The following is a 13,195-nucleotide window of genomic DNA, read 5'->3' as shown; positions in this document are numbered from 1 at the left end:
AGCAAATGGTCAGCTGAATCTGCCACATGATCACTCTGATTTCTTCAGCAACTTTTCCAGATGTCCAGCTTGTTTGGCGAATTTGTTAAGATGGGAATCGATCATTAGTAAGACAAGTTGGGCTGTTAGCAACTGGTTAACAAGCAATTATCACCATCAATTGGCATCTTGCCACTGTTTAGTGAGAATCTCACTAAACCACTTGTGAAGAGCTTAAAGGATGGAATAAAGATGGTCTGGATGCTGAGATCAGTCTCGCTGCGCTTGTTGCCTGATTCTGCAGCACACTTCACCATAGTCCACATCACTCAGGTTCTAAAAGATTCCACCCTGTAGGCCAACTACCCTGATACCATGGAGAAGGTGTTAGAATGGATTTTTAAAGAAATTATAATTGTACACAGAGAAACCAAGTTAATTGGGAAAACTCAATATGTTTTGCATTTGTGTAAATAAAAGCTCATGTTTGTCTTTATTTGTCTATTTCTTGCCTGTATGTGCTGCACCCCTTTTGGACAGTAACAAGGTAGAGTCATAAAGTAATACAGCATGGAAACAGGTCCTGATGAAGGGTCTAGGCCCGAAACGTCAGCCTTCCTGCTCCTATGATGCTGCTTGGCCTGCTGTGTTCATCCAGCTCTACACCTTGTTATCTCCTTCTGCATAAACTGGTCCATGCTGACCATGGTGCCCACTTAGCTAGTTTCAATTACCCACATTTGGTCCATATCCCTCTAAACTCTTCCTATCCATGTACCTATCCAAATGTTTTTTAAATGTTGCTATTGTACTTGCCTCAATCACTTTCTCTGGCAGCCCATTTCATACACACATCACTCTCTGCGTGAAGAAGTTGCCACTCAGGTCCTTCTTAAATCTTTCCCCTCTCACCTTATGCCTACGCCCTCTAGTTTTCAATTTCCCATTCCTGGGAGAAAGACTGTATGCATTCATCCTATCTATGCCCATCATGATTTTATACATCTCAATAAGGTCACCCCTCATTCTCCTACGTTCCAAGGAAAAAAGGTCCTATCCTGGCCTACTAGTCCTAGCAACATTCTCGTAAATCTTCTTTGCACACTTTCCAGTTTAACTATGTCTTTCCTATAACAGGGTGACCAAAACTTTACACAATACTCCAAGTGCGGCTTCACCAATGACTTATACAGCTGTAACAAAACATCCCAATCTGATACTCAAAACCTCGATTGATGAAAGCTAGCATGCTAAATGCCTTCTTCACCACCGTATCTGTGACGCCACTTTCAATGAACTATGTACTTGTAATCCTAGGTCCCTCTGTTCCACAACACTCCTTAGGACCTTACCATTTACTGTATAAGTCCTATCTTAGTTTGACTTTCTAAAGTTCAACACCTCATACTTATTTGTATTAAATTGCATTTGCTAATCCTCAGTTCACTTCCCCATTTGATCAAGATCCCTCTGTAATTTTTGATAACCTTCCTTGCTATCAATGATGCCTCCTAATTTTGTATCATCTGCAAACTTACTAATCATGCCTTGTACATTCACATCCAGATCATTTATGTAAATAACAAATAACAAAGGTCCCAGCACCAACCGCTGTGGCACACTACTAGTCACAGGCCTCCAGTCTGAGAAATAACCTTTAACCATCACATTCTGCTTCTTACCATCGAGCCAATTTTGAATCCAATTAGCTAGCTCTTCCCGGATCCCATGCGACTTAACCTTCATGGCCAGCTTGCCGTGCGGGACCTTGTCAAAGGTCTTACTAAAGTCCATATAGATAACATCAACTGCCCTACCCTCATCCATCCTCTTGGTTACCTCTTCGAAAAACTAAAAGATTTGTCAGACATGACTTCCCATGCACAAACCCCATACTGACTATCCCTAATCAGACTATCCAAATGTTGGTTGATCTTGTCCCTCCACTGCCTACCACTTGCCTACCACTGTTGTCAGGCTCACTAGCCTGTAGTTCCCTGGCTTGTCTTTGCAGCCTTTCTTAAACAATGGAACAACATTAGCCACACTCCGGTCTTCTGGAACTTCATCAGTGGCTAAAGATGAAGCAAAGATCTCTGCAAGGGCCTCTGCAATTTCTTCTCTAGCCCCCCACAATGTCTGAGGATGGACTTGATCAGGCCCAGGGGATTTATCCACCTTAATGCGCTTTAAGGCTGCAAACACCTCCTCTCTGGTAATCTGTATGCATTCTAAAACATCCCCACTTATTTCTCTTATTTCCGGAGCATCCATGATTTTCTCCTCAGTAAACACTGAGAAGAAAGATTCATTAAAAATCTACCCCATCTCCTGTGTCTCCACACATAGACAGCCATGCTGATCTTTAAGGGGACCTATTCTCTCCCTAGCCACCTCTTAATGTAGCTTGGGATTATCTTTAACCTTATCCACCAGATCCATCTCATACCCTCTTTTTGCTCTGCCGATTTCCCTCTTAAGTGTGCTCCTACACTTTTTATAGTCATCTTGAGATTCACTTGAGCCCGATAGCTTAAACCCAATGTATGCCTTCTCTTTCCTGACCAGAACCTCAATATCCTTCATCAGCCAGGGATCCCTAAACCTATCAGTTTTTCCCTTCGCCCTAACAGGGACACACTATCCCTGGACTCTTGATATCACACTTTTAAAAGCCTCCCATTTTCCAGCTGTTCCTTTTCTTTAAAACACACTCACCCAATCAACCTCTGCTAAATCCTGCCTAATGGCCTCAAAATTGGGCCTGCTCCCATTTAGCACCTTAACCTATTTTTGTCCATTACTATGTTAAAACTAAGAGAGTTATGATCACTGGACCCAAAGAGCTCTCCAACTGACACTTCAGTCACTTGCCTGACCTTGTTTCCTGAGAGGAGGTCCAGTGTTGCACCCTCCCGAGTAGGGCCCTCTACATATTGATTTAGAAAACTTTCTTGGACACAATTTACAAATTCTACCCTGTCCGGGCCTTTTACACTCTGGGTGGCCTGGTCAAGACAGGGGAAATTAAAATCTCCAACCAGTACTACTGATAAGATGTGGGTATATTGTGGGTATTGGTTACAGTGTGGCAAAGACTTACAGGATGTTCAGATGGGACATAGCTAAGGCCAGAAAAAGTTTGTGGCTTGATTGTTAAATAGTGACTGAGCTGAGAAAATGGGGACGTATGTGCAAGGGAGCTATGCGATGGGCAGCCTAGCTTTGGGACTGTTGTGCCATTATGCTGCCTCTGAAGGGCAATGCTAGATTATAAACACTTGCTGATGCACACAGCAGCCTTTCAAAGATGGCACAGTCAAAAGGAATGAATTAATGAATGAATGCCAGTCTTTTGGCGTATATTTGCCGAGTGGCTAGTTGTTGTAGGAATGGCAAGTAGTAAGATGGATAGAAATCAGTCATGATTGCAATGATTTCTGAAGAAGGGTCTAGGCCCAAAATGTCAGCTTTCCTGCTCCTCTGATGCTGCTTGGCCTGCTGTGTTCATCCAGCTCTACACCTTGTCATCCATGATTGTGATGTAGCTGTGTTAAGTGATTAATGACACAAGTTTGGTGAGATATCACAAGAGGACTCATTAGGCTTCGTGGCAAGTAACTTAACACAAAAAGTGACGCAATTCAGTCTTAGCCTAAAGGACCATAACATATAGGAGCAGAAATATGCCATTCAGCCCATCGAGTCTGCTCTGCCATTCAAATGAAATCATCGCTGATCTGATAATCCTCAACCCTACTTTCCTGGCTTATTCCTGTAGCCCTTTATTTCCTTAATGATTTGAAATCTGGCTATCACAACCTTCGACGCTCCATCGACAGTTCTCTGTGGTAAAGAATTCCACAGATTCATCACCTTCTAAGGTTCAGCCATATATGTGTGATTTTATACAGCCTTATCAACTTCACCTACCACTTTAGAAGATTTGTTTACATCAGTGAAAGTAAATCTTTCCATGAAGAATAAATTCAGTCTCCAGCACAGTTTTATATGGAACCAAAATATAAAGCATTATGACAGTAAATTAAATGGATTGTTTTGCTATCCTCGGCCACAGACAACACACGCAAGAAACTGAGTTGCCAGGTCTTATATTGTGGAATTTACTTGGTTCCATTGGCCAATTTCCATTTGAAGGGTTTAATTTCAGTGAATCATGTACTGTCATTATCAGAATGTTTCAGGACAAGTTTCAAGAGGCATTTAATTTGTGTCAACTAATTTGAAGTTTACAATTCAGAACTTCTCAGAATTTTTATAACTGTTTATCTTAACAGGAGAGGAAACTTCTTGTGTGATGGTCGGAACATTGGAGGAAGAGATGGGCAGCTCTAAAATGTATGTACCTAGCCAAACCAAAATGATTTTGGAGTAAAATCAGGAAAAATACTTTTACAAACTGTCTCCACAAATCTGGTATTTTGTTTGAAGTGGTTAAGAATGCTATGTTATTTTAGTCATGTGTTTGCTGTAAGTTGGTAAAAAAGCTTTGTAATTTCTCTTCTGGAGATGGTAGCCATCTTGATATAGCCTTAACATTAGGGGGATTCAGATATCCTAGGTAACAGTCAAAAGCCTTCAAAACCAGTTAAGAATATCCTAGGCTACATCTAGGATATTGATAACTGGCCTTGAAGGCTTTTAGTTTGTATGGAGAAACTAGTATTCTTTTTCTCACTGGAGAAGGATGGAATTTGAGGGGCATATAATTAAGGTTCTTAAAATGATGAAGGGAAAGGATGGCAAAATCAAATTTAATAATAATTTTCAAAAACGCATTGGACAAGTACAAGGAGCTGGGAGAGTAGGAGCAATTGGAAGTAGTCCCTTAATTAGTGCATCACCCCTTCACCATATTTTAATATTCTACCTCTGAGTAGAAGTAGACTAATTTGGCCCCTCAAATCGACTCTCCTATTCAATAAGATCATGATTGACCTGTTTGTGCTTCGATTGCACACTGCTGCCTGATAACATTTGATTCCATTGCTTAACAAGAATCGTATTCCCTCCACATTTAAAATATTCAATGATCCTTACTGCGTTGACTTCTGGGGTGGAGAGTACCAAAGTCGCACAGGCCTCTGAGGGAAAAGGAAAATCAAAGGGAGTGACAATATTAAGGAGAGATAGCAATGTAAACTAGATGTAACTGAAGGCATGAAAAAGAGAAAATGGATTCGCTTTCGTGAGAGCAAAATCAACGAGTCACAGCTCAGGACAGGGGGGATGTAAGAAAAATAGCAGAACAGAGCTTGTTCACTGAACTTGTTCAAATCAATTTTAACTGCCAGAGACTGTAAAGTGTCTATGTGGAAAGTAAGGTTTTGTTCCTCCAGCTTTTGCTGGGTTTCATTAGAACATTGTAGCAGACCAAGGACAGAAATGTTAGCATGGGAGCAAAGTAGTTTACTGAATTGTCAAGCAACTGGAAGATCAGTGTCATTCTTATGGACAAAACAGAGATATTCTGCAAAGCAGAGTCTGCTTTTGGTCTTGACAAAGTAAAAGAGTGAATGCAACACATTGGATTGAAAGACGTACAAGTAGAGCACTTTCACTTTCCTTAGACAGCGAAGAGACAGGAGGTGAATGGGCAAGTGTTACACCTTCTGTGATTGCATGGGAACATACCATGGGGGAGTGAGGAACCTTTAGGAAAGATGAGGAGTGGATCAGGGTATGATGGAGGGGACTAACCCCACAAAATGCCAACAGTGGTGTGGAGAAGAAATTGTCATTGTTGCCGGTATTTTGGTGGAGATGGTGGAAACGGCAGAGGATGAATCTTTGAATGTGGAAACTAGTGGAGTGGAAATTGAGGATAAGGGAAAACTCATCATTGATCTGAGAGTGAGGGAAAGTGGTGAGGGCAGAAGTGCAGGTGTGTTCAGACACGGTTGAAGGGCCTGTCAGCCACAATGGGAGAACCCTCAGTTGAGAAAACTATAATACCAAGCAAGTGAAGAGAAGAGTCAAGATGGACCAGATGAGGGTGAGAGAAGAATGGACACCAGAAGTAAAATTGATGATATTTCTCAATTCTGGTTCAGAACAGGAAGTAGCACTGGAAAGTGGAGCTGAGGATTATCAGATCAGCCATGATCTTAATGAATGGTGGAGCAGACTTAATGGGCTGAATGGCCTACTTCTGCCCCTATGTCTTACATTCGTATGATTTTAAGAAGACCATTCAATCTAACATGCCTGTGCTGGGCCTTTCAAAGAATTGCCTAATTGGTTCCACATCCCCAGCATTTTCTCCATAACTCTGCAAATTTTTCACCTTCAAGTAGTTAACTGGTTCACTTCTAGGAGTTACTATTAAATCTACTTCCATTATCTTTTCAGGCAGCACATTCCAGATGATATATTAAAAACAATCCTCATCCCCCACTGGCATTTTTATCAATTATCTCAAGTCTGTCTTCTCAGGTTACTGACCCTCCTGCTACTGGAAATAATCTTTCATAATTCACTCTAGAAAAACCAGTCAAGATTTACATCATCTTTAAGATTGTCCTGGAATGTATTCTAATCGACACACCTTCCTGTTTATAACATTATTATCTCATGGTTCTCAAATTAACATGTTTTCATTTTCTATCCTACTTACTCAGGGATCATTTGTACTGTTTTTGCAGATACTTTCAAAGTGACCACACGTTTACCAAGAGAATAAGATCCTTTTCCAGCAGGTGAGAAAGTAGATAGATCTTTGAGATCAGCTCAGCTGTATCAGATGCAGCATGGGATGCACCTTGCACGGAGGTCTTGGGTGAATTTGGAATACCTACCTCTCTTGCCCATGGTAATGGAGAAGATTCCCATGTTTGGGCATTTGAGCCTGGCTGGGAAGATGGAAGCTACTTGACCTTCCAGGGGAGGGATAGTTGTGTTTTCCAGGTCTTCAGAGTATAGATTCTGAATGCCTTTACTTGAGACCTATGTCCTGTCAAGGTTGCTAATTCTTTGCAGTGATGATACTGGGAAGAGGTCAGGCAGTCATTGTTCTGACTTCACTGCCACACAGCATTTGAATATGATACATTTGCTGGTTAATACTTTGCCTTGTCTGACTATGATGCAATGTGTAATTCAAGGAACCAGACAACACTCCAAATTGTCTGATTTTTTAATGTGTATTACATTCGTGTGTTTCAGACTATCTGATGCCAATACCATGATTTTCTAAAATACTTCTATGAAAATCTCCTGTAGTTTTATTTTCAGGTCAGATTCATGTGCATTGTAAGAAAAACACAGACTCATGCTAAGAAAAAAATGAATCCTCAATTTAATTTGTATCGATTGCTTACTGAGAAGGTTAGCATTTATTGTTTATTCCGTTTTTTTGAGAAGTCCAGCCCTCTTCTTAACTTCCTTAATTAACCTGTCAAAGATTTAATTATGGTGTTAAAATTGTTAAAGAAACAATACTAGTGCTACACCAGAAGACTAAGAAAATTTCAGTATCCAGCAAATGACTGAAAATAATAATGAGAGAGAAATTAGAATATGAGAACAAACAAGCAAGAAACATAAAAACAGACAAGAGCTTCTGCAAGTTTATTAAAAAGAAGTGAGTAGCTAAAGTAAATATTGGTTCATTAGAAGGTGAGACTGGTGAATTAATAATGGGGAAAAAAGGAAGTGGGAAAGACTTTGAGCAAGTACTTTGTGGAAATAGTGGAAGATACAATAACATTTCAAGAATAGCAGAATATTAAAGGCTATCGGCATGGTGGAACTTTAAATAATCTCAATCGTGAGAGAAAAAAATACAAGGATAATGAATTGAGATAAAGACTGACAAATCTGGTTACCAGGTTAGAGTCTTAAAAGAAGTGACCACAGAGAAAATGGATACCTTGGTGGAATCTTCCAAAATTCCTTTGGCCCTGGAAAGGTCTAATTGAATTGGAAACCTGCAAAGGTAATGCCCTATTCAAAAGAGACTGAAACAGAAGACTAAAGGCTAGTTAGCCTAGTGTCTATCAATGGAAAAGTTAAGGAAATGATAGCAGGAGTTTCAGTAAATCATGAAACAATCAAGCAGAGTCAGAATTACTGAGGATTACACATGAAGTGTGCAAAGGGATGTTAACAGGTTAAGCAAGTGGGCAAAAATTTGGCAAATGGAGTATAGTGTGGTTCTCCACTTTGGTAGGAAGAATAGTGAAGATGGAGAGAAACTGGAGTATGCTGCACACACAGAGATCTTGGTTTCCTCATACATGAATCACAAAAACGTTAGCATGCAGATACAGCAGGTAATTAGGGTGGCAGATGGAATGTTAACCTTATTGATGGAGGAAGGAGTATAAAAATAGCGACTTTATATTTACAATTGTCAGGGTACTGATGAGACTGCACGCAAAATACAGCATCTTCTTTTGGTCACCTCATTTGAGGAGAGTTATGCTTTCATTGGAGGCAGTTCAGAGAAGGTTCACCAAGTTAACTCCTCGTTGGAGGCCTTGGCTTATGAGAAGAAATTGGGTCTGTATTCATTGGAGTTTGGACGAGTGAAAGGTTATCTTATTAACAGGGTTAATGCTGAGAGGATGTCCCCTTTGTGGACAAATCTAGAATGAGGGGGCAATTTCAGAATAAAGGGTCTCTGTTTAAGGAGGAAATCAAGACGAATTTATTTTCACAGATATATGGAGTCCTCCATTCCACAGAGTAGTGTTGGCTGGGCCATTGAATATATTCAAAGCTGAGTTAGTCAGATTTTTAATCTGTAAGGGAGTCTAGGGTTATGAATGGAACAGGTAGGAAATTGTATTTCAGTCTACGATCAGATCAATCCCAGAGAAGATTGAATAATGAAGTTGTAGACTTGCTTGCCAAGCCGGCGGGTTTGGTTGCAAACGTTTCATCACCCTGCTTGGGTAACATCGTCAGTGCGCCTTCGGTGAAGCGTCGGCATTCTGTCCCGCTTGTTATTTATGTGCCTTGGTTTGCTGGGGTGGTTGGTATTACTTCCGGTTCCGATTCTCAGTGGTTTGTACGCAGGGCCTAATTCACTGTGTTTGTTGATGGAGTTTCAGTTGGAATATCAGGCCTCCAGGAATTCCCTGGCATGTCTCTGTTTGGCTTGTGTGATTATGGATGTGTTGTCCCAGTCGACTTCATGTCCCTCATTGTCCATGTGTAATAATGGAACATGCTCAAAGGGCTGAATAGGCTACGCCTGCTCTTATTTCTTATGTTCTTATGTATAATGGTACAATTGAGTGACTCATCTGACACTTAAACAACCAGCTCTGAGTTGACCAGGTTAGTGTGACACTGGGCTCACATATAAACCCAGAATAGGTGTGGATGGAAGATTTCCATTTGAAAAAGACATTGATGAAGTTGTTATGTTTTAAAACAATTCAACAACTTCAGGATCTGTTTTACTGATGCTAGCTTTCTGTTTCCAGATTTTTATAAACTGAATTAACATTCTCAAACTAGCATAGAATTCATGTTCTCTAAATTACTTTTCCAGTAGAACAATCAGCGCTGTAAAATAACCACTGCTGTATGTGAAATTATACAATATGCTATCAGAGATGATGGATTTCAAATAACTGGAGAAATCAGAGAGAATGAGCTTATTGTGCTTAAAGCAGAAAAGGTTGAAGGATATTCAGTGGAAGAATTCAAAATTATGCAAGACTTCAAGGCAGTATAAGGGAAAAACTGGGTGGATTTTCTGAGGAGAAGTAATCACTTTCAGATGCTAGACCATCCCTGCTGTTTTCTGTTAAGCCAGAGCTCTGCATTTCTAGCAGGAGATTCTGATCATGGCTTCTTCAGAAATGTGGAGCATATCTCATGTCCAATAGGCCTCTCCCAGTGTAGAATAGTTGGGGCAAGTCAAACCATGCTCCCTTTTTCATGGCAGTAGTTGCCACATTCTGTGACGTAAATGTGCAGCAGCACAGACTGCCACTTTGATAGCTACAGTGAAAGGGAAAGTATGTAAAGGCAAGTGTACAGTAGGGTGCCAGGTGGTAGAGTGCCACAGTGCAAGGTGGATAGGGTGGTAGATAAGCTATGGAATATGTAGAGTAGGTTGGGATGTACTGGGGATGTCAGGTCTGGGGAAGGGTGTTCGCCAAGGTTGGAAGACGTGTCAAGTTCAGTGGAAGGAGCAAAGGGGGTGTTGGGTCCCAGATGGAAATAGGGGAGTGGGGAGGAGTTTTGTCAGGTCCTGGGAAGAAGTGGTTGTTAAAACTGGTAGTGGAGGGTGTGCATGTTGTGTCTAGTGGGGTGGGATTGTTGGGCATTGGGGATTAGAAGGAATAGGTGTTGGTATTGATTCCAAGGAAGGGATGAGTGTCAAGTCCCAGGGAGTGAAATGGATAACGGGTCTGATTGTGGAGGTAGACGCATGTCAGGTCTAATTGTGAGAATGTCAGGCTGGCGAGATAGGGGTGTCTCTGGTATCAGGGGTTGCTGACTCCAGGAAGAGAAGGATTTTGGATCCCTGGAGGAGGCAAATCTCAGGTCCTGGGGGAGAGAGAATTATTAGTTTCAGCAGCTGGAGTCATGATAAGTCCAGTGCTGGCTGGAATGTTAAGTCTGGTGGTGGCAGAAGAATGTTGGGAGTTTGTGTGGATGGTGGGGGTGGGGAAATATTGTTTCAGAGTCTGGAATGTATAAGCAGTCTGGGGGAGGTATATTCGGAGGGGTGCACAGTGAGGTAACGGGCAGGTTTAATTGTTAACTTGAAGCTAAGTTAGGTTCTTAATCTCCTAACTATTCCTAGGTAACAATTAACTGTAATGAAATCCTCAGAATTTAAATGGATTTTTTCAAAGTGTTCCAGATGCATCGTAAACACCCATCAGAATCTTCAATATCCTAGGCAATTGCCTTGAAATCTTTTGATGGTATGGTGGCTCAATGGTTAGCACAGCTGCCTCACAGTGCCAGTAACCCAGGTTCGATTCTAGCCTTGGGTAACTGCTTATGTGGAGTTTTCATGTTTTCCCCATGTCTGCTTGGGTTTCCTCCCACTGTCCAAAGATGGGTAGGTTTGATGGATTGGCTATGGTAAAAGTGGGGTTATGGGGGTAGGGTGATAAGCTCTTTGGAAGGTTGATGCAGACTCAGTGAGCCAAATGGCCACTTTCCAAACTGTAGGATTTTTATAACTTCTATGACTTTGGGATTCTGCAGGGTCTCAACTTGCAGTTGATTTCCATCTACACTACAGAAACAATTGTCTGATCATCGGAAAATCCACGCCACTGTTTCCAGTGGCAGCCAGGCCAGTGACCAGAGGACACGTGTTTAATTGCTAAATTAGTGACTGCCCAAAGAATCAGGAGGAAAATGAGAAGAAATTTATTGATGAAATGAGTTTTTGAGATCTGGAATGCATTACTTCAAACCACACTGAAGGTGGCCATTTGGGCAATCTTGCCTGTGCTAGTTTTTTAAAAAGACCTGTTCAATTAGTACTGCTACCCTGCTGTTTCCATATCCCTGCGTATGTTTCAGTTTCTCAATTTTATCTAATTCCCTTTTGGAAGTTACAATTGAGTTTGCTTTCACCACCTTTTTAGTTGGTGTGCTCCAGATCATCATAACTTGCTGTGCAAAAAGAGCTTATCTCATGTTGCCTTAGATTCTTCTGTCTATGATTCCAAATATGTGCCCTGTTAATTGATTCTTCGACCAGTGGAAATATTTTCTCCTTATTTCTTCCATTTGTGACTTTTATTACCTTTATCAAATCTGCTCCTAACCTTCTCTGGTCTAAAGCAAATAATTGCAAGTCTTCCATTCTCTTCACGTAACTGAAGTTACTCATCCCTGATGCCATTCAAGTAAATCTTCTCTGGTTAATCTAGCTGGAATGTAATCAGTGTTTTATAAGCTTGAATTGAACAATTTCTCCAAGTTATGTTGAGTACCACCTCAAGTCACTCAATGGTGCTTTAATTGTATATGTGTTTCTCTGCTTTTTTTTGAAGAGAAAACAATGAATTAATCAGTGATGTTGCCGATCTGAAATATGCAAATCAGAAGTTACGAGAGCAAAACGCCAGTCTCCAGAAGGCCATGGAGTTATCAGATGAGACAAACTTGCAACTAACAAAGGAACTCTCAAAGTTAAAGGGCCAATTGATGAGGTACATCAAGGAAAATGTTTTCATTCTGAAATTAAAATGGATCTGTATTAGGTTGGAAGTAAGAAAGGAAGATCTTGCATTTCTTTAGTACATATTGCAATGTTAGGACATCTCAAAGCACTTTACAGCCAATGAAATATTTTTGAAGTGTAATCACTGCTGTGACATGAGGAAAACTGCAACCAATTTATGCATAGTAAGCGCCATATGCATCAATGTGAAAATTATCTATTATTCTGTTTTGGTGATGATGACTGAGGGATAGTTATGGGTAGGACAGTAGAGGGAATTTCCCTGCTCCTCAAAACATTGTGAACACAGACCAATTCATGACCCAAACCATCCATTGACTCCATCTATACTTACCACTGCCTCGGGAAAGTAACCAACATAATCAAAGACCTCTCCCACCCCGGTTATACTCTCTACTACCCTATTCTGTAGGGCAGAAGACATAAAAGTTTGAATACATGTACAAATAGATTCAAGAACAGTTTCTTCCTCACTGTTACCATACTTTTAAAAGGACCTTTCAAATGTTAATGTCGATCTCTCTCCGCACCTTCTTGGTGGCTGTTACACTGTATCCTGCACTCTGTTCTGCTACCCAAATGCACTTGTATAGTACGATGTAAGACATTTTTCACTGCAACTTGGTACACATGACAATAATAAATCATATTAAATAAAATCAACAATGCCGCACAATGTCTGAGTGTGTGGATGGAACTCAGTTTAATGTCTCAACCAAACGACATCAACAGTGTGGTGCACAGGATTATCAGCCTCGATACCAGACTCTAACCTGTGGAATGTGGCTTGAATTTGTGACTTTCTGACTTAGGCACAAGAGTACCTCCCAGTGAACCACAGCTGACACTAACTGAAAGGTAAAACAGAACAGAACAGGTTCATCAGTAGCTTAAAGGAGAAAAGACACGATCATGAGATAGTAAGAACTGCTGATGCTGGAAAATCTGAGATAACTAGGTGTGGAGCTGGATGAACACAGCAGGCCAAGCAGCATCAGAGAAGCAGGAAAGCTGACGTTTCAG

General features: G+C 40.9%; 1 protein-coding gene across 1 annotated transcript in view; it reads left to right on the top strand.

Moving 5' to 3' along the window:
* Positions 1 to 13,195, top strand: part of LOC109920160 (inositol 1,4,5-triphosphate receptor associated 2-like) — a 95,945-nt gene that overhangs the window by 19,502 nt on the left and 63,248 nt on the right. Inside the window, exons 7-9 of the mRNA XM_048607345.1 lie at positions 4,278 to 4,338; positions 6,645 to 6,698; positions 11,982 to 12,227. Of these exons, the coding sequence (XP_048463302.1) occupies positions 4,278 to 4,338; positions 6,645 to 6,698; positions 11,982 to 12,227 (361 nt within the window). The remainder of the gene's footprint in view (positions 1 to 4,277; positions 4,339 to 6,644; positions 6,699 to 11,981; positions 12,228 to 13,195) is intronic.

This window comes from Rhincodon typus, chromosome 17 (assembly GCF_021869965.1).
Source record: "Rhincodon typus isolate 14 chromosome 17, sRhiTyp1.1, whole genome shotgun sequence".
NCBI lineage: Eukaryota > Metazoa > Chordata > Chondrichthyes > Orectolobiformes > Rhincodontidae > Rhincodon > Rhincodon typus.
The sequence above is the reverse complement of the archived record's forward strand: the minus strand, read 5'-3'. Positions and strand labels throughout refer to the sequence as shown.